A 26,065-nucleotide genomic window follows, 5' to 3' on the forward strand; every position below is an offset into this window, starting at 1 on the left:
TGCGACAAACATGTCCACAATAACACTAATATGAATAATATTTTTGCTCATTACATATAAAAGTAAGATACATTGAATTCTACTCCAGTAATTGAATGTTGTGTTGTTCGTCGCTGAATAAAATTAAATGTTGAGCAAATATCATCGTTTGACATCAGTTCGCATTGAAGCTGTTAATTTATGTTTTCAGTCTCTTTTTGCATTTGCTGTCCCAGCACTTTTCTCTCAACGGCGGCCTGCAATGTGGCCCTTATCAGGCTGGGTTTACACAGGTTCTACGTGTGGCGGTCATTATGTCATCGCTATGACGTCATAAAAGCGTCATTCGTTCCACAGTCAGCAGATGGGTGAGAACAATTATGGGAAATGCATCGGATGATCATCTCCAAATCAGACACGCCAAAATACCAATACGTTAGCCTCCCATAAAAGATATCTTTTATTCTTCCGGACCGAAACTTCCGCGTTAAATTTACACTAATTAAGTTATCCTGGAAAATGTTTTGTCTCTTTCTTCGCTTTCTACGAGAACACAGTTTGTAGCGTTCGGGCAATAAAGATCAGTTGTCCGCAGACATGTATACGATAAAGAGTCAAAGGAAACCCCAAAACGAAATACAGTCAATTCTCGTTATAGCGGTCACGCTCGGGGCGTCCTTTAGTGCCCGTTACAGCGAGAGTCCGTAATAGCGGGAGTCATTTGCAGTCAGAGAGTCCGTAATAGCGGGAGTCATTTGCAGTCAAACCTTTTTCGCCGGGGATCTGGGTTTTGTCCGTAATAGCGACTGTCCGCAAGGCGAGAATTGACTGTAAATTCCATTAAGTATTGTCGAAATTCACATCATTCGGTCCAAATTTACAAATACTTATTAAAACTAAAAAAAATCTTAGTTACCCAGTGAAAAGATTAAAAAACAGTGCTACTCACAATACTCTTACTGATTTTGTCCAAAATCTATGGTGACGTCATCACCGATGAGTACAAATGGGGCCCAGTACTTTACGGCACCAAATTTCTCTGACTCTCTAAGGCATTTCATAGCGCTGTTAAGAGCTACACTGGCGCTACATCCACCGCCCAGATGGTTGTAGAAACATTTCATAAACTCCATAGTGGCCTCGTCATTAATTGCCCAAAGTGACACCAGAACAGAACGAGCACCAGCACCCAAGAAAGCTCGTCCAATGCCGACCACACCCTCAGCCGTAACCTTCCCTTGAGCACTATGACAGCAGCTAAGGACAACAAGCTTTGCTCGTAGCTGGACAGCTTGTACATCTGACATTGTTAACAGATAGTCTTTATCTTTAGGGACTTTAGACGTCCGAACGAGATTTGGAGCCAGGGCAATCTCACCAGCTTCCATATCGCCATGTGCTGCGATGTGTACTAAGGCAACTGAACCCATTCGTTTAAGCACCTCCTCTTTAGTTGCCTCTCTTCCAGTGAGTGGTTTGGTGTTGAGTATCTTGCCAATGATCTTTACTTCTTCCTCGGCCCATGGCAAAGAAGCTAATCTGACACGCTTACCCCGCCTCCTCTTTACTTCCTCCACATATGGATCTCCCACGAGCAGCGCCCCATTCTTTCTGTGGTAGTCCTCAGGACAATCTGTGATCAGTTTTAAGCTCGTTAGTGAGGGAAGAATGCGGATCCTGGTGGATTCGCTGAGGTATCTGGAGGCCTCATCCACACACGCAGCATAAGGGACCAAACATAGTGGACCGTCCGGGACAATGACCAATTCATCGCCATCCAGCATGTTTGCAATTGGGCTCATTATAGAATCAAACAACTGACGCAAAGAATTATTTTTGCTGTCCTCAATTCCCTGAGATGATTCGTTATTGGGCGATTCGTCTCCTTCTGGCTCATCCAATGAACGGTTCTCACATTTAACATGAGCACGAACGCCAATTTCTTCGAAGGCCTTTTCCACAAGGAAGGTGGCATCTTCTATACTCGTTGTTTCAAAATGGACGTCTGTACCCTTGAGTAACCATAAGTAAATAGTGTTTCTTTCATGTGCAACAAAAACTGTTTGTGCAGATGTACCACTTAAATCAGGTTCTAAGGACCCAGAAGCTAGCAATTCAGAGTCATATTGTAATTTAATGAGATCTTTCAAGGCCTGCGCTCTTCCTTGCTCAGCAACACACAGAGCCTCATCAGTCCTCGCAAGTTTCACTAGATTTCTATAAAGAGCGGTGTATGCACACTGACACGCGTTACGAAAGGATATTTTCCAATCATCTTCGGACTGAAGAAGAGCTCTTACGTCATCGTACACTTTTACACTGGATCGATAGTAATCAAGAGCTTCATGTACAGAGCCGGAGAATTCAAAAACCATTCCTAGTGAATAAAACGCACGCCCTTCTCCATTCCTGTCCCCCAGCTCTTTAGCAATACGAAGACCTTGGTTATGGTACTCAGTGGCATGTTTATAATTACCCATACTGATGTAATCATTGCCGAGATTGCCATAGCTAATTCCTTCTCTATCTCTCTGCCCCAGTTCTTTTGCAATGCTAAGGGCTTGGTTGTGGTTTTCAATCGCTTGTTTAAAATCACCCAGACTATGGTACGCATTGCCAAGATTACCATATGACCGTCCTTCTCCAGCCCTGTTTCGCAGTTGTTTGGCAATGCTTAAACTTTGATTGGTGTACTCAATCGCATTTTCGAAATCACCCAGACTCTGGTAAGCAATTCCAAGATTGCCAGAAGCAGTTCCTTCTTGATCCTTGTTCCCAAGTTCTTTGGCAATACTAAGAGCTTGGTCGTGGTACTCAATGGCTCGTTTATAATTACCCAGACAAACATAAGTATTTCCAAGACTGCCATAAGCTAATACTTCTCCATCTCTCTGCCCCAGTTCTTTGGCAATGGTTAGATGTTGGCTGTGGCACTCAATGGCTTGTTTAAAATAACCCAGACTCTGGTAACTATTGCCAAGGTTGCCATAAGCACTTCCTTCTCCAGCCCTGTCCCGAAGTTTAATTGCAATGCTTAGATATTGGTTGTGGTACTCAATGGCTTGCTTAAAATCACCTAGACTGAAGTAATCATTGCCAAGATTGTTATAAGCACTTCCTTCTGAAGGCCTGTCCCCCACTTCTTTAGCAATGCTTAAACTGTTGTTGTGGAACTCAATTGCTTGTTTAAAATCACCCAGTTTCAAATAATCACTGCCAAGGTTGCCATAAACACGTCCTTCTGCAGTCCTGTCACCCACTTCTTTAGCAATGCTTAAACTGTTGTTGTGGAACTCAATTGCTTGTTTAAAATGACCTAGTTTCAAATAATCACTAAGGCTACCCCTCTCTTCCTTTGTTCCCGCCCCCCCACCCCCCCCCCCCCCCCCCCCCCTCCCCCCCCCCCTCCCCCCCCTTCCAACCCCCCCCCCCCCCGCCAAGATTTCCATAAGCATCTTTTTCTCCAGCCCGGTCCCCCAGTTCCTTGGCAATGCTTAGATGTTGGTTGTGGCAATCAATTGCTTGTTCAAAATTACCCAGCCCACAGTTAACAATACCAAGACCTTTATAGGCATCTCCTTCCACAGCCCTTTCACCCAGTTGTTTGGCAATGCTAACATATTGCTTAAAGTCCTCAATCTGTTTTTCTGACATTTTAAGATTTTTGTATTAATGCTAGGAATTTGCTTGTCAGGTACACGCCTAGTAAAAAATAAAGTATGAATTAGTATTTTGGCAGATTGACTGAGACATTTTTATGTTGCTATTATTGTAGGTAGTAATAGATTAATGTGTTTTAAAATAAGCAACGGGGACAAAATGGTATTTAAACTAAGTCTGTATTAGCCAATGGCATCCACAGGTTTACTCCTCGCAATATTCCCATTCATCACAATGGGGCTACTATTATTCAGTAACGTATCAATGCTAATCGGAAAGATCAAGACGCTTTAACAGCGACTTCAACCTCGTCTAAAAAATTTAGTTTTCCTAGAAAGGTGTGTACATTTTCATAATTTTATAAGTATATATTTATCTTGTGTTGTGCAATTAAAAATAAAACCTCTCTAGATTAAACGTAAAATTCTAGAAACGGAAAATAAGTAAAAACATTTCTTCAATTCATTTCTTCTTCGGTGGTCTTTAAGTTCCCGAAACGTTCGCAAGCAGGACACCATGTCAACGAAAACATGCCGAAAACATGTGAGTGAAAACGTTTTTTTCTTTTTCATGGATGTTTTTTCTGTAATGTGCTAAATGAGCACAGCAGTGATATATCAAGTTTAAAACACGAGGCGACGCCGAGTGTTTTCGATTTGAAAAGAAAAAAAAAGAACTGCGAATTTATTGAACGGCTTCAAATTCCTCTGATATAGATCAACTCATTCTTCAGACACTGATATTTAGATTTTGCCGGTTATTTTGGTCTAGAAAATGGGACGTTAAGTTTAGCCGTGTATTTATCAGACATGGAAACACTTGTTAAACATTAATTTCTTTTGCATTTTTCTTTATGAATTATTAACGAGTTTTTAAATGTATGCTAATATTTCTTCGCACATGTACAAAGCGCAATTGTTTGTACTCCTTAGGTACACGCTTTTGAAGGAATGTATTAGAAGTCGTGCAAAACACTCACAGCACGCGCTTTATCAAATCTAAAGCCTGGGGCGCTTTCCATTCGACCAAAAATTCTGGTTTGAGTTTCCGGAAAATTCCAGTGGCGAATGGAACAGCATTTTTCAACTTTTCCGGTTGACTGCACGGAAGGCAAAACAAAATTTCCATGTGATCAGGTTGTGCGTCAATATATGGGAAATTTCTACGGTGCATTAAATTAATGCTCTGTGGCCGGTTTCCTGCACATATAGTTCGATATTTTTGCAAATAAAAAGCATTCCGAGCACTGAAAATAAACGCCATGAATGACATCGTGGCCACGAATACAGGGACCTCTCAAAAGGCACACTAAAAGCAACGAAAACATCGCCAACCCAAAAAGTTTAATGAGCTAAACTATGGCGTAGCCTGCACGCGCGTTATAAATATTTGTACATTTCTTTGCTGCCGCCTGCAAAACAACAACGAAAAACAACCGAGTTCACCTAAATTTTTTGTTTGGATTTTCAAGAATGCTTCCTTAACACATGTAGCTGCTTTCAGCCGCACAAATCGCTAAATTTTCTGCCAAAGGAACATAGGCTGAGCGTAAAATGGTAGCTTTTTCCAAAATTTCCGGAAAAGAGGACAACCTCGCAAGGTAGACCCAAATTTTCGAAAACAATTTCCGGGAACTTTCAGTTCCATTTGATTTTGCTCCTGGAATTTCCGGGGTTTTCGGTTGAATGGTTCGCATTTCGGAAAGTCAACACTTTCCGGATTTTCTGGGAACTTTCCCAGGAAATTTCTGTACCATTCGCCCTTGTTCCGAAATTTCCGGAATTTTTGGTCGAATGGAAAGCGCCCCTGGTTTTCACTTGCGACGCAAGCACAAGCGCAAGCATATATAAGCGCAATCACGCAAAAACGACGAATTTTGATCCTTGTTCTTGTGCTTGCCGCAGGCACAAGTACAACCCGGGAAGTACAAGCATAAAACTGCAATGCGCTTGTGCTTTGCTTGAGTCGAAGCCGTTTTCACGGTGAACTAAGAGCTGTTATTCTTGGGCTTGTGCTTGCGTCGCTAGTGAAAACCAGGCTTAAAAATTCGAGGTAGCGAAAACACTGCTGTTCGTGTTTTAAACATTACTTGGAAATGATAATTTGTCTCTTTTTTTAGTTTATTTCTCTGCACGTGTTCTTGTGGTGTCAATCCATGTACTTTATTTAGCTATTCATGTAACACCTTTTGTTTAAAAAACTTGTATATTAACTTAAATATTCAAATTTTACTCGATGTCAATCGATGTACTTTATTTAGCTATTTCAGTATTGTTCAAATCTTGTATATTAACTTAAATATTCAAATTTCACCCTCACACTGTAACTGAAGATGACAGTTGAAACTGTCGAAACATGACTTTAAAACTAAGAAGTGACGTCTTTTTCTTGAAACATATAGTGAGACCTTTTGACAAAATCAGTATTTGAAATGAGATATTGAGAAATATAACAGAAATTCAAAATGCAGGGAAGTTTTGACTGTTGACAGTATAATCGTTTCAATTCAGCGAGAGAACCGATTCGAAGTTTATAGTGGACAGAAGGTTTACGTACTTACCTTTTGCCAAAAAAAGCAGCCCACACGATCCCGAGAACAGTAGATTTAGCAAAACGAACGTAATGTACGAGTTATGATAGCATGAGCGGAATGGCCGTTTAGCAATGCATACAGGGTAGTTATGGTTATTGACAAGAGATCGATCGTATTTGGATTTCGTGATCAAAACAGGAAGCATATTGTATTAATTCTCATTATTCTCTTTAGCGATAGCGTCATGACGGCGGCGCTTATACCATCAGGCGGTGGCGTCTGTTTTTCTGTTAGCGATCGATCGATCAATAACGTGAACAGAAATCAGCTTTAAGTTATGTTTAATAAATGAGCAGCAGTGTTTTATCAAGTTAAAAACACGAGCCGCAGCCGAGTGTTTTAGACTTGATAGAACACGAACTGCGTATTTATTAAGCGGCTTCAAAATCTTCTGATGTAGATCAACTCATTCTTGCACTGATATTTAGATCTGGGGTTATTTTGATATAAAGTCACTCATAAAAAATTTCTTTTATATTTTCTTTGTGAATTATTAATGAGATTTTGAACTCAACAAGAAATCGCCGCGTATAACAAAAGCAAAATACTCCCGGGTAGTGAGACTGGAAGTTTACTTAAGTGCGGAGGGCAGCACCCATAAGTAAGCAAATCGTACCTTATTGCTACTTATTTCCGCGGGACTTAATTTTTGAGATTGTCAAAAAATCGCGAAATTAAAGACCCGCGAAAATTGATTTTCAACGTTTTCTATTGTATTTTTTATGTTAATTACGTATTTTTGGCCAACTCGCAAAAATTAAGTCCCGCGAAATATGCCCGTTACATTTTCGCGAATGTAAGTTCCCGCGAAAAAAAGTTACAATAAGGTAATCCATTGATCCCAGAATTTTTGGGGGTCGCCATCCCCGTACGTACGTACGTACGCACCGATTAGGCCTGGGGACGACGTTGCCCGCCCGTGGCTAAAGAAAAGTAGGGAAATTACAAACAGCAAATAAAGCTTGCAGACCAAGACAAAATATAATCAACGGATAAAATTACTCGACGACACTACACAGCAAAACATCTGAGAGGTTTATTATCCAACTGCTCTATTTTAATTTGTTTGTCTTTTTTCATGTGTGAGTGTATCGAAACGTCGATGCGCCTTCACGCAAAAAAATGTGGCTCTCTTTTGATCGCTGCACGGTTAAACTGTAATTTTATTGGTCTTTGGTTGCAACGAGCAATTGACTTTATCTTCTATCGACTAATGATGAGGACGTTTCAGTTAGAACTAAACGAAGTTATGGATGAAAACGGGGGGAAATTTGTTGCGCGTATTGTAGTTCCCGACTACACTTAAGGCCTCTTTAAATGGACAACAGTTGTTGCTGGTAGGAGAGTTATCTTCTACCCCCAGCCAAGAGTTTGACCCTCTGATACGCCTGCTCTTTAAAGGGACCATGTCACGGGGATTTCGCGGAATTCTTTGTCTAAGCTGTTCTGAAATAAGTGGTAGGCACATTTACCCATGAAAAACATTATCTTTGAACACTTAACTGAAGATTAACCTTTATTTGGGGATAGAAATCAAACTTCGGCTATAAATATCAATTTTTTTTTTGAGTCGAGCGGAAACAACTTGGTGTAATTCGTTCTCGTGAGCAGAATTTCCACCCCGCAAAATGCTCCACGATTGTAAACCGGTAAATATTTGGGAGCAAGATCCTGAGGAAAATTGAGCAAACTTAAAAAATGCTCCCTCGTGTGTACTGTTCGAGGAGTTCTGCCTCTGGGGCGTGTTCCAGAAGCAGAAACACACGTGTGTGCCGACCTTTATATTCCGTTCAGTAACGCTCTTTGAACTTCATCTCGACAACATTATCCTCAACTCAGTTGACAGAGGGGGGAGGTACAGAATAGGGAGGGGGGAAATGGCCAAAAAATTAGGGAGGAGGGAGAAATTTTGGCTAAAAAAATAGGTAAGAGGGAGAAATTTTAGCTTAAAAAGTAGGGAGGGGGAGAAAGGCGCAAAAAGTAGGGAGGAGGGATAAATTCTCGCAAAAAGTAGGGAGGAAGTAGAAATTCTCTCAAAAAGTAGGGAGGAGGGAGATTAACCCTCCTGTCCCTCCCCCTCTTGACAAGCCAGAGGAAGCAAAAGGTTGTCTTTAACCAGATTTATCTTTCTTCGAAATGATTTCATCCCAGCCTGGATAGAACAGTTCCTTCATCCTCTTGGCGTGCTCGTCAAGATTCTTTGCTTTAGACTTGATGAATAAACCTAACGGACTTTCTGGATTATACCACGTGAATGCAGCGATGAAGGCAAACAGCACTGCGTCAACTAGACAAGGCTTGTCTCCAAACAGAAATTTCTTCCGGCCCAAAATTTGCGGCACCGCAAGCAAATCTTTCTCACCTATGCCATACAGGTCTTGTTCGGAGTGTCGACCAATGCCGTGCGACCACAGATAATTTCTGTATTGCCTCTGGAACCAGTAAAATGCCAGATATTTGACTGGAAAGAAGAGATGGCCGAGCCAGTTATCTCTAACAAACGGCGCATAGTCAGAACACCAGCGATAGTAAACTATGGTCCTGTGGAGGGGAAGGAAGCGAAAAGAGTAAAGGTTGCGTTCATTCCTGCCAGGGTAAATTCCGAGAAGCGACATGGCCCGAAAGGTAGCAACAGCAAATAAAATAAAATCGCGACAAATGACAACCCCTATGAAAAACTTAAACTCCGACAAGAACAGGCAATTTTGCTTCAATTTAACAAATAGATTCCATTTTGCCGTGCGTCTGTTCAGTTATAGATCACAGATGACGTCAAAATGTGGTAAGAACAAAAAAAGTGGCCCACGAGCCGCAAGGCGAGTGGGTCACTGTTGTTCTTACCACATTCTTACCACAGTCACACCACCGCGTGACGATTGGTTCTTACTTATGATCTATTAGAGTACAGACGCATAGATGACGTCACTCGGTGATGTGACTCGCGCGCGTGATCAAAGTTCATAGTCCAAATCAGAGTTTTATTATATAAAACAAATAGATTTAATTTCGCCGTGGGTCTGTTCAGTTATAGATCACAGAAGACTTCAAAATGTGGTAAGAACAACAGTGACCCACTCGCCTAGCGGCTCGTGGGCCACTTTTTTTGTTCTTACCACATTTTGACGTTATCTGTGATCTATAACTGAACAGACGCACGGCAAAATGGAATCTATTTGTTAAATAGAAAACAGTCGCGCGCGCGTAGCTCTTTGAGGGGTAAATTTCCTTGATTTTTGTCCTCAAAGTGCACAATATTGTAGTTTTTAGACTGCAATCCTTTAGAGTTTCTACTAAAACAATTAGACTACTCGCCCTCGTTTTCTATAAGCGATAGTCAACGAGGCGCAGCCGAGTTGACTATTTGCTCATAGAAAACTCGGGCTCGTAGTCTAATTGTTAAATAGAAAACAGTGGGAGAACCAATCAGATTCGCGGATTTCCAATAGAACACAGCTGAGTTTCTACTAAACTACATGTAGTTATTTTCGCGGGAACTTAATTTCGCGAAAATGGAACGGGCATATTTCGCTGGACTTTATTTCCGCGATAAGGCCAAAAATGCGTAATAAGCATAAAGAATACAATAAAAAACTTTTAAAATAAATTTTCCCGGGTTTTTAATTTACCGATTTTTTGAAAACCGCGAAAATTAAGTCCGGCGAAAATAAGTAGTGGAACCCCGTTAATACGGACACCAAGGGGACATGCCAATTTGTCCGTATTAACGGGGTGTCCGTATTAAGCGGGTTCTCAGAAAAAAGTCACGGACACACGTTTTATCGATATACAAGAAATAAAACGCATTTCAACAGCAACCGAACGTGTTCTATAAAGTTTCCTTTGTAACTGAAACTAACCGTAACCGTTCTTAAAAAGTTTTTTCTGAAAGAGTCGGTAGTTTAACTTTGCACGAACGCTGTTAGCTTGCGACACAACCAGGCGGACCGACAAAACCTTTGCAAGGCACGCTTTTAAGCTACTCTTTGTAATAAAATCGTTTTAACTCGTCGAATTCTGTCATTATTTGACCAGGGTAAAGTTAGCAAATAATCGCGACAATGAAAATTGACAGTGCAGAGATAAACAGTGTCCGTATAGCAAGGTGGATAATGTACAAGAGTTTGTCATTGGGGACACAGAGAAGTGTCCGTTGTCCGTAATACCGGGGTGTCCGTATTAAGCAGGTGTCCGTAAAGCGGGGTTCCACTGTAACAATAAGGTAGAAATTGATGGAGGGTGGGGGCATGGAGACTACATGTGTTTTCGTTCTATCTGTGTTTTATAAATGACTTGTACCCAGCTAGGTTTGGACCTTGAACAAGTACTTTTTTCACTGATTTTCAGTGAAATAAAAAGTTACGTAAAGGTTCAGTGGTTCTCATATAATCGCCCTGATAGTTCCTATCGCCTCTGTCACCAAAAAGTTTTCTTGCGATCGGGGAGTTTATATGAGAACATTACACAGACGATCGCTGACGTCTGCGGCGATTGGGGCGACCACGATCGCTTGGATCGCCCGATATATCGATTTTTTGATGACGCGCGGAAACAACTTGAAAACGTTAGTCTAACTTTTTCACGGATGCAATCCTTTTTCATATGAGCGTTCCGCAGCCAAAGATGCTTGATAACAGTTAAGTGCTCTTATATTTTGTAATAAAAATGGACTATTATTTTTAGGTTTCCTGCGACACAAATATAAATTTTGGCTGTTCAAAGATCTGGCTGTTCAAAGATCTGGTAAAATCTCTACGGGAGGGTCAAACTTATACGGCATCAGCATCCGTAATGCCTACAGTTGACTCCCGATAACTCGAACCTTCAAGGGAAATTGAAAATGGTTCGAGTTATCGTGAGTTCGAGTTATCGAGAGTTGAGAACAAATGATCGGAAATATGTAAAAAACGGCGTTCACTGTATTTGATTCATACAATGTACGTTTTAATTTAGTTGCAGAGAAGTCGAGTTAAAATGGAACAAAAAGTCATTGCATTACTGTATAAATCAGAAAGTAACATCACGTGAAACAAAACAAAGCAAAGCAAGGGAAACGAAAATTTGGTTCGAGTTAGCGGGAGGTTCGAGTTACCGAGGGTTTGAGTTACCGAGGGTAAAATTACAGTAAATTTATAACGAAAATCCAGGGAAAATCGATTTTGGTTCGAGTTAGCGCGAGGTTCGAGTTAGCGAGGGTTCGAGTTATCGGGAGTCGACTGTAATTAATTCGTTTTATAAAATTTAAAATTAAAGTATCTCAATTCAGATTGAAGAATCACTGGAAAAAAAATTAATGAGGTAGAAATATGCTTGACTACCGTATTTACTCGAATAAGCGCCGCCCCCGAATAAGCGTCGCATTTGTCTCGCAGAAGAGTGCGATTATGGCTAAATCGGAGAATAGTAAAATATGAATTGTGACGTACAATTCTTCCGATTCTCCGATTATTCTTATTCTCCGTGTTCTACACGATTGTCCGATTTTTCCGATTATACGATTCTTCCGATTGTTATTTTGCGATTTTTCCGATTCTCCGTGTTCTACACAATTCTCCGATTTTTCCGATTAAACGATTCTTCCGATTGTTATTCTCCGATTTTTCCGATTCTCCTAGTTCTACACGATTGTGCGATTTTTCCGATTATACGATTCTTCCGATTGTTATTCTCCGAACAGTTAATAAGCGCCGCAGTCCCGATGCGTTGGTGATTCGAGGAAGTCCGTTAAATTAAAAACAGCACTACAAAGCAACTTTAAAACAAACTTGGACATTTCTTTTCATCAAAAGCGATGTTTTGCGTTCAAAGTGATTGTTCTACCACTCGTCTATTAGTTTTTCTATCCAACATTCTTACAATACATAGATTTGAAAATGTTGTGAAGGCCGCGAACTTTGCCAGGACAGCTAACGCTACATCTATCAACATCAAGAGACGAAGACTGATAATGAAAATATGACCCTGGCATCACAGGCGGACCACCCTATGTGTTCGTGGTTAATAATTGTTGACATAAGGTCATGTTGAAATCAATGGCGCATATAGAAGATATATAGAGAAACATTACGTCGGCTTCGATTTACTACAAAATATAAAGTTTACACTAAATGATTCAATAAAAGTTAAGATGAAATGATGAATGAGTCTTGTGTCGTGTTTTTTGCCGCCCCGAGCCCTTTAAGCCGTTATTTTTGCGAGATCATTTAGCGACCGGTCGCTAAATGATCTCGCAAAGATAACGGCTTAAAGGGCTCGGGGCGGCAAAAAACACGACACAAGACTCATTCATCATTTCATCTTAACTTTTATTGAATCATTTAGTGTAAACTTTATATTTTGTAGTAAATCGAAGACGACGTAATGTTTCTCTATACTGTCTATATATCTTCTATATGCGCCATTGATTTCAACATGACCTTATGTCAACAATTATTAACCACGAACACATAGGGTGGTCCGCCTGTGCTGGCATACTTGAAACACTAGTCGGCGAAAAACAGACAGAACAGAGGAACGAGATCAGATGCATTTCACGTGACATGAACCCAGACCTCTGCGCGAGCGGATAACAACAAACTTCGTCAAGAACGCAGTGTGGCGGCGTCGAACATGTTGAGGATGATTTGGTTCGTTTTGCTGATTTGTCTTCATTTTTCACATGGAGCTGATCCTCAACCTGAACAGATTCATCTTTCAAGTACAGGTAAGGGAAAAAAAAAGCTATCAAACGGAAAACATGTTGGAAATCACGAGTCTCAAATGTTGCATTGTTGTACCTATTCAAATCTCCTTTCAAACTTCAGATTGGACAGAAAATCCATGACAAACATCGATTATGGTTGTGCAAATGTCTTGAAATTAGAAGGATTCTTAAGTTTAAGAGTTATATCTTTGATCGAACTGAAGTTAGCGCTGAAAAAATAGCGAAAGCGGCTAGAAGTGTTTTGTTTGTCTGTTACATAAAGACATATTAAAGCTTATTATTTGGTTTGGTCAAGAAGCTGTCGACTCCAAAATTCTGTTCATGATAAGACGTTCAATCGCACGCTTTCAGTGGATCTTTGTCCAATCTGATCTGAAAAGAAATAAAATTAAAGCTAAGTTTGTGGTGGTCTTTTACAGGAAGTCTTTGTTTGCAGAATACATGTAAGTAAGCTTTAAAATTCCCAAGTTCACTCAGTGGGGTATGTGACATGAACTTCTCGATTTCAATGGGAAATTCAAGACATTTTGAAACCAAGGTTTTAAATAATAATTTAATGAAATTTGTCGAATAAGCCAATAGTACATACCGGTACATGTTCAACAATGCACTACAAATCTCTCAGGAAATTTCAATTTTGTGACAGCCATCTTGAAAAATAAAGAAAAAATAATGTATGCATGCATACAGGCATGATTCATTGGGCAGACTGATAAAAATAACAACCCAATGCCAAGTAATTTCCGTAAAATGTTCTCCAGAAGACCTTGGCTGATCTGCTGGTGGCCGAAAAATAATGGTTGAGAAATACAGTTAAATGCCGATAACTCAAATGTTCAAGGGAAAAGGAATAGGTTCGAGTTATCCAGGGTTTGAATGATTAGAATTCAAGTGTAACAAAAATAATGAAAGAGGTGGCGAATTGGTCCTTCTTCTCGGTGGCTACAGCTGAGAAAGATTAAGACAGATAATGAGCAACAAACTTGGAAAATTGATTTCTACCATTTTTTTTTCAAGATGTGCCATTCCTAAAATTTTGAGAGATGCACTGTTTTATTTTCAGGAGACCCAACAGAGATGATGGTTACATGGGTGACATTAGCTCCCACAAACTACTCTATTGTAGAGTACAATAAAGCTGGTTTTTCCCTGACATTACAAGCTTCTGGTGGCGTAACTAAATTCACTGATGGCGGATCAGAGCATCGAGTATTGTATATCCACAGAGTGAAACTGACAGGACTGGTTCCTGATCAATCGTATGGTAGGTACACGGTCATACTGTATCCTATTCAGAAAATCTACAAGAAAAAAGTATAGACTGAAAATTTTTGTCAGTGGCTAATTTTCTAATCCTGGAGAATTATTTATGGTTAGCCTAAATAACAGATTGGTCAGCATAAGTAGTACTTGAGTTAGCCTATTAAAAGCTCTCTGGTCAGCCTCTACAGTAGCTAGTTAGCTTATCCTTTTAAATATTCAGATATTTGGGACTTCTGGCTCCTTTGGCTTGTGAATTATGGTTACCGTAGTCATTCTTGTAAGCCTATATAGATAGGGCACTCTAGTTAGCCTACAGTTAGGTAATGTTTAATAAATGAGCAGCAGTGTTTTATCAAGTTTAAAACACGAGATAAAACACGAACTAAAACACGAGATAAAACACGAACTGCGAATTTATTGAACGGCTTAAAAATCTTCTGATGTAGATCAACTCATTCTTGCACTAATATTTAGATTTGGGTTTATTTTGGTCAGAAAATTGGACGTAAAGTTTAGCTGTGTCTTTATCAGATATAAAGACACTCATTAAACATTAAACAAATTTCTTTTGTATTTTCTTTATGAATTATTAATGAGTTTTTTAATTAATTACAATAGGTAGCTTGCGGGTAGCCTTTAAAATGATTAGGATTTTGGATTTCTGGTTTGCATGGTTTGTTGGGTTGCATATTGTCGCAATGTCCCCACTTATATAACTCTATGTGGATGCAAGACAATAAATTATTCTAGACAGCAGCTACAAATTTTGCCAAAATTTAATTGTCTCATTTATTTTGTATTATTATTGAAATGTGAATAAGAAATGTTTAAACATGAAAAGAGCTGAATGGAATTTTTTTCTAATTATATTTTTATATTATTTTTACATATTGTAAACAGCGCTTTAGAATATTTATAGTTTTAGCGCTATATAAATGTATAAATTATTATTATTAATTTTCACCAGTTTTTCAACACTGGTTTCTATCATGTAATGCAGACATGTAACTACAATCTGTTTCCATGATATCTTCAGTGGAAATCATTATCTAGATAATGTGCCTTCAGAATTTTCTGACAGGGTTGTACTGTAGTTGAGAGATTTCAGTGGTAGTGTGTCCGTTGAATGATATTATACACGATTGAAGAATGTGTCCAGCACTAATGCTCATTCCACTTTAAATTCTTGCTTGTTATTTTAAACAATCAGAGTACCATTGTGGTGGATATGATGGCTGGAGTGCACTGTATTCATTTAAAGCTCTCAAGTCTGGTGTGGATTGGAGTCCTCGCATGGCTGTGTTTGGAGATATGGGAAGTGTTAATGCAAAATCTATTGCCTATCTGCAGGAAGAAACTCAACAAGGAAAATATGATGCTTTCCTTCATGTTGGTAAGTGTGACGAGTGAAAATTTAGAAACTGAGGCCGGTTGTTCTTGATTTCAGATTCTTAAAGTTTTCAGTGAAGTTTTCTGTTTATACTTTCTATCCCCTAGTTTTAATGTCAACTAACCTCAAACTCCACAACACAACACATTCAAGTAATTAAATAAACACTTATACAAGAGAAAATGAACCCTAGATCAGCGTCTGGGTTAGTTGTGGGTTAATGTTAAGTTAGCTTTTGAACAACTTTACCCAATTATCAACAGACGGTATATTTGTTAACAGAGGGTTACAGGATTGAAGTATTTCATGAAGATCAATTGTTAAGGGCAAAATGCCAAATGATGTGTCTACCCACTTCCTTTTCCTATGCTCCTATGACTATTGTTTTTAATTGTTTGTTCATATTATTTTTGACACTCAATTTTTATATCTTTTTTTTTTTTCAGGTGACTTTGCATACAACATGGCCTCTGTAAGACATTTTTCAGCATTTTATTTCAACCAGTTTTAACATTCTTTGTAGGGGTATAGAATGGTTTATACACTATAATTTTATAGAAACAGCAAATGTAAGCAGAGTCTCAGATTCTCATTTTAAGTCTGGGAACCTCTTGAGACATGTTTCTAGAGCAACCCTCCAAGATTACTTTTTTCCTAAGTGGCCATTTGGCCACCAACTACTCAAGTTTTGGTCGCCAGTGAAAAATTTTAGTCACCAAATTAAGCTGATACTTTCAATCATTCCTCTCAATTTTAGTCGCCAGGCTGGCGACCTTGGTTCAAATTTAGTCGCCAGCTCCAAAATTTTAGTCGCCATGGCGACTAAAATGGTCTTAACTTGGAGGGTTGTAGAGGCAAGCCATAAACAAAATTCATATGATAGAGTTACATGTCAGTGGCAGATCCAGGCCTTCAAATAAATGGGGGCCCAATCATCCAGACCCTGGAAAAAGAGGAGGGCCTGCCCTCAAAAATAATTTTCTTTGCCCTTTATGCCTCAGTTTGGTACCCGGAAAGCACCCAGAAAGCCATAGCAAAATCTCAAACCTTATGATTGCGTCGTTTTTTTTTTCATGATATTTTTAATGTAAACATAGGCTCCCTACATACAAAGTTTTAGGCCTAAACAGATACAACTAAACAGATGTAACTAAAAATGGTTTTACGGGCCCAAAAAGTTACCGGGGCTTTCGAGAAACGGGCCCCTGGGCCCCTCCACTATATCTTCCACTCCATGAACTCAAAATTGGTTAATTGTTTTGAAATCATTTGCTTGTAACTCCAACCTTTATGACCAACAGCACTTGATTATCACATCTTAGGCTTGATTCTTTAAAGATAAGAACGTCACAGACTATTTTTTCAGATTGGAAAATCTCTCTCTGATTTTCAAACAAGGATCACAGTGTCCTGTATATGAAAAAAATGAATAAACTCTGGGTAACTTTTTTGACAGGCCCAAATCTCTATGCAGTTGAGTTCACTCTTTTTCTGCTTAGTAATTTTAACCATTAAAATTGCTAGAAAGAAAAATTATTCTTGAGTTTACTTTTTTAAGTTCAGGATTTGGGCTTTCTGTGGAAAACATTACAACCAATAGATCAAGACTAGAGCTCTGGACTTTGAATGTGTTCTTTTTTTACACAAACAGGATAATGCACTAGTAGGAGATGACTTCATGAATCAAATTCAGACCATTGCTGCTTATGTACCATACATGACATGTCCAGGAAATCATGAATATGCTTAGTAAGTTGTCAGTGAAATGAATTTAATTTATGGTTTAATAAAAATATCATGATATTTAAACATGTATCATTTATTGCTTGCATGAATCCATGTACTCCTAAATTAATGGAATGAAACCAAATGCTAAATGTATAGAGATGTCAGCTACCAATTAGAAAGAGACATCTGTTGTGTCAAATTGCCAAAAAAAAAAAGGAATCAATGGATTGGAAAGCCCTATGTACAAAATGTAGCACCCAGTATAAGCAGAAAACACGCAACAAAATTTATAACTAAATAGTTTTATGTTCAGGACTGTAATGATCAATAACTTGCAATTAAATAATTATTCCGTGTTAACGTTGCTGTATGTACATTCAAACATGTACAAGCATGTCACCTTTTTCACTTTAATTTATTATTTCTTTTCTTATAGCAATTTTTCAAACTACAGAAACAGGTTTTCCATGCCAGGAAACTCTGAAAGTATCTTTTACAGGTAAAATGCATCAGAATGTCCATTTTCAGTACTTTGCTTTTATTACAGAAACTTTATTATTCCCAGCAAAGAGCTAGGAAAGTAAAATAATAGCAAAGCACGTCAAAACTCAGACAAGACTCAGACAAACAAACGAAAATAGCGGATAATTTTACCAACACTTTCACAGCTGGTGTCTTTTATTAAATTAATAAAACAAAAAACAAAAACTTCTCTTAGATTCCGCTCACTTTTCTGAGCTTGGTAGGGGTTATATTCGTTTGCATTCTATTTTTAGACCTCACGCGCTTCGCTGGAAATTCTAATTAAGCTTCATACATTTCCTTATAGTTTTTGGTCTTTTAGGAACCCTGACCTACCCCCCAGAATTTTCCAATGTTCACACACTAGGGTTTTTTTTTTACAGAAAGTTACTTTTTTGATATCGTTAATTTATCTGAGGTAACAATTGACCTGGTGATGAGGCTCAGGAGGAAAGAGGGTGGAAGATGGGATTTCAGAGATAGTAGGAATAAAAAAAAAATTGAAAAAAATTGCAACATTGTTTGAGTATTCTGCAATAGAAAGTAAACAGTACAGGAAGCAGAGGGCTCACCCCCCCCCCCTCCCCCTGCTTTCCCCGGCTCTTGTGTACATTGCATCTGACTAACTGTGATCTCCCATGTTTTTGGTTCATGGTTTAGTTGGAACATTGGACCTGCGCACATCATCAGCTTTTCAACAGAAGTCTACTTCTTCTACCAGTATGGAATTGAACAGATTGTTCAACAATATGAATGGCTTGAAAGAGACCTGCAGGTTATACAAAAAAATCTCATTTTCCAACTACAGTATACTTGTTCACAGGAATGCTTATTTTACACACTACATTCATAATTATATTACCAAAAGGAATGTTTTTCAAAGAATGCTTTAGCTAGGAGGCACTTGAACGGATGAGTTTTCTGCACGTTTTGTTCTAAACTGCGATCAGACATTCTTTTTATCATGGCGGGAGGAAAACTCGCCGGGGGGCACCCTGTATATTTTTGGGTGGGGGTGTGCCACTGGGACTCTGGAACCCTTACCCTATATATATACCAGACCATCTTCAGTTGGTTTTGCAACCCTATACTGGACTAGATAACGAAAATCTCTACCCTATCCCAGACTTGCTTCTTTTTAGAACTGCATCACTATAAGTGTTTTTAATGGAAACCATCTGTCAACAACGTTGTCACAATGATTTTATTTACGTCTACGGAAGCCTTTTTCTCTTCCGAGTTTCTATTCCTATTCTGGACTTTATTCTTCATACCACTGATCAGTTTCTCGGCAAATGATACCCTATTCTAGACCAAAACTCTCTGATTTCTATACCCTATCGCAGACTAAACTCCTTGAAAACCATACCCTAAACAGCGGCACATACCTATATAGCTCATATAATTATGGGAGTGCCCCCCCCCCCCCCCCTCCAGGGAAAACTCGCAAAGGAAAAGAAGGCCTGATCGTAGCTTAGCCTTGTTGCAAAATTCCAAACAACTTCACTTTTTATGACATGTTAGGAAGCTGCTTCTCCTGAGAACCGTGCATTGCGTCCCTGGATCATCACAATGGCTCACAGACCAATGTACTGCAGTAATTCTGATGGCGATGACTGTACCAAACACGAGAGTAAGGTATGTTGACTATAATATACTCTCTTTCAAAGAGGTTGTTATTCCACCCACCTGGAAAACTCTCGTGGCTTTAATGTAAAGATAACATGAGTTTCTACAAACTATAGTTCGACTTAAAAGTAAGTTACCACCTCTCGTCTTGTTGCCCATGAGACGGGCTTCGAAACTAGCCTGCGAACACAGACGTATTTCTGGCTGTCGTTTCTCTTTGCAGTCAGAAATACGTCTGCGTTCATAGGCTTGTTTCGAAGCGGTAATTTTAGAATAAACTGCGACCAATTATCTTGCGAGAAGACGAGTATTCTCTCCCGATGTGTCTGTGACGTTAGGTCGGATTGTTGGTTGTGGCCATTCCGTCGAAGTTCGGTTGTTTGCAGTGGTTTTGAAAGGGACACTGTCACCAGTTTCACTTCAAATACTCAAGTGCCTAAAGACATCTGGAAACTACGAATAGTGGTCCAATTTTGCTAAAAATCACCATGCAAGTGTACTGAAGCGATAAACAAGTGATATTGTTGTGATGCCATCAGGAACTTAAGATCTCAACTTGAAAAAATCAGGCTGATTTTTTTCAAGTTTTGTCCTTGTGGACCGGAAAAACACCTAAAAATTATTATGGCTCCCTCCTTCCTTCAACAACAATTTTCTTTATATCTCCATTTTGATGTGCTAGGTTCATTTTATGTGCGAGAAGACCTACCGGTATTTGCCAATTTTAGTACTTTTTACCAAAAAGCGCTAATATCCCGCGATAGTCTCCCTTTAAATGTTCTTTTCATACTCTTTTAGAAGGTTTTTCGGTTAATGATTGTCGCGTTATCACAGATGCAGTCTCCTTTGCTAGTGAATCAAGTGAGTAAACTTGCGTAAAATCACACATGTTCTTGTCGGATTATTTTTAGTTCACTCCGAGGCGTTGAATTTGCGTGTTGTGTGCGTGCGAACAACTCGAATGATTAAGACTTGCTACAATGTACATGTACATTTGTTAGTAAGTAAGAAACTTTATTTAACCATTGCTGTTGTTTTGAAACATCACAGTAATAGTTTATGACGGAAGAAGAACATTTTTAGGGCGTTTAATTGAAGGCGTGAGCGCAAGAAACGCACTTTGAGTTTTGGCCAAATTGAAAATTGTCACAAACAACTCCAAATTTCGCACGCAAGTTCGTTTACGTGTGCTTGACATTGATCTGTATTCAAATTCGCTGAATCTAGCTTCGTTTTTTAGAAATAACGTATGCAAAGAACAAAGGCGTTTTGCAAAGCTTACGTTCTCCACAGTCAGCCAGCAGCATGAGTTTTTCGACATATCGCGTGTAAATCTTTCCTTCTAGCGTTATTTAACTGTCCGGGGAGGTTGAAAAACGTGTCAGAGCCATGCTTTTAGTTTCTAGCCACCATTTTGAGGATTCGCTTTAAGAAAAGGACTGGATAACACATTGTGACGCGATGTCACCTGATAGGTGTCACGTGAGAGGAAAGAGAAAAAAAAAATGGCCGTCTGTTCCTGAAAATCATTTGAAGCCTTTGGTTAGTTTTAGCGTAAGTGCGGCTGCCAGGTGGTTGAAGGACATCATTAAGTCTGAATACCCGTAAGTTTACAGCATCGCTCGAAGAACTGAGTGATATTTCTGCCTTTGTTTTGTACAACAGCGCTGTTTAGCGCTTCGGAAAAAACGTTGCAAACAAGGTAGTTTTGAGCCTGGCCGCATAGAAGGCCTAAAACAAGAGGTTTCTTGCCGGGAACTTCGTCAACGCGAGTTTTACAGGGTCCGCTTGGGTTCTGCCGCGACAAAGTTGCCGAGAAGTGACCTGGTTTTAGACTTTAAAAAATTCTTTATAGGTTTGGCAGGGCACGTTCCCTTTGCAAAATTTTTTCTGTGCCTCATTAAATATTCATCAATCAATCTATCGATTCGTGCGAACGAAAACCTCAGAAGTTTATCTTGTTTTCGCGGGATTTTGTAGATGTGTGATGATGTAAGGAGTGGAGATAGAAGTGAGAGCAAGCCGGCGGCACTCAACTGAAAGCAAAACTAGTATAATGTGACAACACGAGCAAACGTATTCAATCAACAATCAGTCTTTATTTCACTTTCACCTCGGCAAATTACAGCTAACGGTAACAGAGTAAAATAGTCTTGCCCGAAACAACAAAAACTAGCTAACCGCAAGCAGACTGCAGAAAAAGCTAGCTGCAAGCAAACTGGCGTGAAAGCTTACTGCATTAAAAGCGCGATCTAAAGGTTGAGGCTGACTCTGATCCTAAACTTAACTTGAAACGGCTTAACTCCCTAATCCCTTGGGGTTAGTGTTAAGCTTTTTTTTGCGTTAGGGCTAAGTCTGTAACCCTAATCTGAAACTCTAACCCCGACCCTACGGCCTTGGGGTTACCTTTTGCGTTAGGGCTAGGACTGTAACCCTTAAAATTTAGCTGACTTCATCGTCTTGAGAAACAAAAGGTTTCCTTTGTTTATCGTTTGTAAAAAAAAAGTCAAAAGACGCCGCGCAAGCAAAAACCTTGTTTTTTTGCATGTGTTATTTTTCGAAAACAAAGGAAAGACCAGCAAAATTAAATACAGGGCAGTGTTGAGCACACGTAAATGAACTTGCGTGTGAAATTTGGAGTTGTTTGTGACAATTTTCAATTTGGCCAAAACTCAAAGTGCTTTTCTTGCGCTCACGCCTTCAATTACAACCTTACGTCACGTCACTCTTTTTCAGGTGCGTACTGGAATCACTTCCAAACATTTGTTTGCTTTGGAAGAGCTGTTTTACAAATACGGTGGGTAACAGGTTACTCAAGAGTTAGACTGTGGTTGAAAATCAAAGTTGTATTTTTATATGAATAGCATTTATTGTAAAACCATCATTGTGTACAATAGTCCCCTTCCTTGATTTTTCCTTGTTGTCAAGAGATGGCAAAGTGAAACAAGTACTGGATAGCAAAATTTGGTACTTAACTATCACAAATGGTTAGATGTTGCCTATGCCTAGCCTGGGTAGCAAGTGTTTCTGTATTTTGGTTGCGCTAAAATCGAGGCGAAAAAGAATAAGGAGAGGGAGAGGGAAGGGTGCCCCCCCCCCCCTTCTGTTGCTATTTTTTGCCTTCGCCCCAATTTTTGTGAACTCATTCGTACCAAAACGCTTGCTACGCTGGATAGCTTCTGCTGCTGTCTCTAAACTTGCCTTAGGAGGGTTTCTACTGCACAGGCACCATTTTTTGGATAAAGGAGGGGGGGGGGGGGGGGGAGCCTCGAGCCTAGTGGCCCACGCTGCTTATCCCGGTTTCAATAGCATTAAGCAGCTAGGAATATTTTTACTACCCCCTGGATGGGAAGCTAGTCCATACACCTGGGTAGAGAGACGCACTGTGGGACTTAAGTGTCTTGCCCAAGAACACAACTCAATGACCCAGGCCAGGGCTTGAACGGAACCGTTCGACCCGGACTTTGGCGCGCTAACCACTATGCCACTGCACCTCCCACAACCGTTATCTCAAAACTTGCCTCAAAATGGTTTGATTTTTTATGCTACTTGTACTGCACAGGCACTGTTTTGGATAGCTGTGTACAAATTTCTGACAATTGTACAAGAGTTCTTTTTCCTTATCACGTTGGTTATCGTCTTAATTCTTCTATTTAGGTGTCGATCTGACTTTCTGGGCTCATGAGCACTCTTATGAACGACTCTTGCCTCTCTACAACAGGCAGGTAAGATATCGAATTCTTTGAATTTACAGTTATTAAAACTACCCTTTTTTGGCCATCAAACCAACGTTTATATATTTTCGTTTATTGCAGGTTTGCAATGGATCACGGGAAGAACCATACACCAACCCTTGCGCCCCAGTTCACTTAACTACTGGTTCAGCGGTATGTTATCGACTCTTAAAATGATTGTTATAATGACCAGGGGTGATGGGCACATGCTGCAATTTTTTGCGCACAATGATGTACGCTTTGTTAGGTACACACGCTCTCTAGCAAAAACGGCTGTCTAAATGCAATCGCAAATGACCATCCAGTTACGTCGAGAATCGGGGGTGGGGGTGGGGTGGAGGTGCCACTTATACCTAAGCTGTAAAGGTATGTGCGGCGCCCAAGGGCGTGGTTTTTAAGCCGTTTGGATCTGAAATTGGGATTTTAACCGAATAAATGTTAACGCAAACCGACGCATTTCCCTGGGTAGGTTCTGGTCTGAAATCACTCTAAATAAGGGGAGGGAAAATCGAATTGTTTTGGCCTGAAATAGGGTGAGGATTTCAGGAAGCGCACTGCACACCCACCTGAATTTTTGGATGGTGTACCCTCCCTGGATCGAAGACAGGGCATAGTTTATGTCGGACAGGTGTGCCACTGAACTCTCAGATTGTTTTGACCAGCATTGTGAATAGTTACAATATAGCGAGTATCTGAAACCACGTTTCGCGTTTTTTTTTTTCAGGGTTGTAGTGAAGATCATGACCCATTTCCTAAAGATTACCCTCCTTGGACAGCTTACCGCTCAGAAGATTATGGTTACACACGAATGACCATCCACAACAAGACACACTTATACATGGAGCAAGTCAGTGTGGATCTGGTGAGTGAGGGGGGTGGGGTGCGGGGCAACTTAGTTAAGGAATAGGCTTCTTTTGATATATTAAAATTCAGCTTAAAAGCGAGGCCAAAAAAACTGAATAACCATGCTTGTCAAATTTATTTTGTTTGTGACCTTCTAGGCCTCGCTACCAAGCTGAATTTTGATATATCGAAAGAAGCCTATTGTCCGTACAATCTTGAATTGCCCTGGAAAAGAAAAGTTCGCTTGGGAAGTGCTGAAATTTCATTTCGTACCAGGAATCATCTTTCCAAATTACAATTGAACGAAACACTCACAGCATAACACAAAACAAGCTATAATTAATTATTAAAAACTAGCAATGGTAGTATTGCAATTCATGAGTTTTGATTGGTTGACAGGCAATGGTATATGAGCTCATATACCACTGACCACAAAAATAGTAGCCGAAAGGCGTCAACGAAAACAGCTGGGGAGCTCAAATATTGGAATTCTTAGGGCGTTTTTAATAAAACAATTATTCCACTCGCGCTTGTTGGATTTGAGATCGTTATAGCCAGCTTGCGCTACGCGCCTCGTTGGCTATCTTACCATCTCATATCCAACGCACTCTCGTGGAATAATTGTTAAATATGAGAGAGAGATTTTGGCGTTTGAGATTTTGGGGGTGAGGGACTCGTTTTATAGGATGGGGAAAAGGAACATTTGACGTTTACTCCATTTTGTTGGGAAATGTCTGTTTAAAAAGGCCGATTTACAGGAACGGAACTTTTTCCGAATGTGTCAAGCGTACGACGTGGCTGCCAACAGAACTATTTCTTGAAAATTTTACTTATAAGAGGCTTACAATTGTAGCGTAGAAAACGATAAAATGTCGTAGGATCGGAAACATATTTTTAAACCCCACGGTAATCGTAGCCACAGAAAATAGGGGGCTTGTTTAGACGGGCTAAAATTTGACGCAACAGCAAGCGTTTTTCGTTCCGCTCGCTCACGTTCTTTTGCTTTTAAAAATAGAGGCTGTGAGCAGTCTAATTGTTTCATGTGAATGATTGTCTAGTACTAAGCTAAAATGGCGCAGATTTTGAAAAGTTTTTAAACTCTAAGACAATGGTAACGTCAGACGATGTTATATGATGAGTAAAGGTGTTAAGTATTTTTGCATTACGGGCTATAAAGTAGCATGTAATTGAGGTGTACCGTATAAATGTCAGTAAAGTCACTCTGTTCTATCAGCGGATAGAAAACAATGGGAGAACCCATCAGATTCGCCAATTTTCCAACAGAACACGGCTGAGTACTAACGAGTAACGGTAGCCATATTCAAAACCGGTAACCTCCAGAAATGCTATGTTATCCTGTCCTTATACTTAGAATCTAAACTGCTTTTTTCATGCAGGGTGGAGAAGTGATTGACAAAGTAATGATAATTAAAGACGTGCATGGACCAGAGGCCTGGATTCCAAAGAAGATGAAGAATTGAACTGAATCAAGATAAAATAACCCCCAGTTACTGTGGCTACAGTACATACGACTGATTGTCGAGCTGCCAAAGAACGCTGGCAAAATTTTAATTTGTAGATAAACAATTTTTTCTACACATTTGAAGAATCCTGGATGAAAATTCCAAATTCTATTAGTGAAAATTTTTAAGAATTCATTTTTGTCACTCGTTCACTAGATCTCTTGTCAAGGTGTTTTGAGTGTAAATTGTAAAGAAATCTTTTAGAAAATAATTGCCTGTGCCGCAACAAAAATAAAGAAAATAAATTTCCTTTATTTAGACACGGTAAGGATTAAAGCTATAAGCTTGTGGGGCCGTGTATTCCGTGTATTCCAGTCCAAATTTATTCGTTGTGACGTCCGACCTGCGATCAGATCCTCACTTCCTTCTTTTTGTTTTGTTTTCCTTTTTTATGCTCATTCATGAATGAGGATATTAGAGTGATACAGATGTTGACGGAAGTTGTTTTGCACGCGTGTGCGTGTACAAAAATTGTGTGGACGGAAGTTGTAGACCGGAAGT

General features: G+C 39.6%; 3 protein-coding genes across 3 annotated transcripts; 1 reads left to right on the forward strand and 2 right to left on the reverse strand.

Annotated features, from left to right (window-relative positions):
* On the reverse strand, window positions 1-3,293 carry LOC144635479 (tetratricopeptide repeat protein 28-like). Its single transcript, XM_078494580.1, has one exon. The coding sequence runs from the start codon at window positions 2,457-2,459 to the stop codon at window positions 936-938; it is 1,524 nt and encodes a 507-aa protein (XP_078350706.1). The 5' UTR covers window positions 2,460-3,293; the 3' UTR covers window positions 1-935.
* A 5,050-nt stretch (window positions 3,294-8,343) lies between these two features.
* Window positions 8,344-8,847, reverse strand: LOC144637011 (failed axon connections-like). The gene has a single exon (XM_078496189.1). The coding sequence runs from the start codon at window positions 8,845-8,847 to the stop codon at window positions 8,344-8,346; it is 504 nt and encodes a 167-aa protein (XP_078352315.1).
* A 3,925-nt stretch (window positions 8,848-12,772) lies between these two features.
* LOC144634240 (acid phosphatase type 7-like) lies at window positions 12,773-25,822 on the forward strand. The gene is made up of 13 exons (XM_078493141.1): window positions 12,773-12,932; window positions 13,996-14,196; window positions 15,406-15,588; window positions 16,032-16,057; window positions 17,237-17,334; window positions 17,750-17,812; window positions 18,496-18,610; window positions 19,360-19,473; window positions 22,201-22,261; window positions 23,122-23,189; window positions 23,280-23,351; window positions 23,923-24,060; window positions 25,439-25,822. Exons 1-13 carry the CDS (start codon window positions 12,839-12,841, stop codon window positions 25,520-25,522), a joined length of 1,317 nt encoding a protein of 438 aa, XP_078349267.1. The 5' UTR covers window positions 12,773-12,838; the 3' UTR covers window positions 25,523-25,822.
* Window positions 25,823-26,065: the final 243 nt, after the last annotated feature.

Source organism: Oculina patagonica, chromosome 13 (genome assembly GCF_052425735.1).
Source record: "Oculina patagonica isolate OP01 chromosome 13, crgOcupat, whole genome shotgun sequence".
In the NCBI taxonomy this organism is placed as follows: domain Eukaryota; kingdom Metazoa; phylum Cnidaria; class Anthozoa; order Scleractinia; family Oculinidae; genus Oculina; species Oculina patagonica.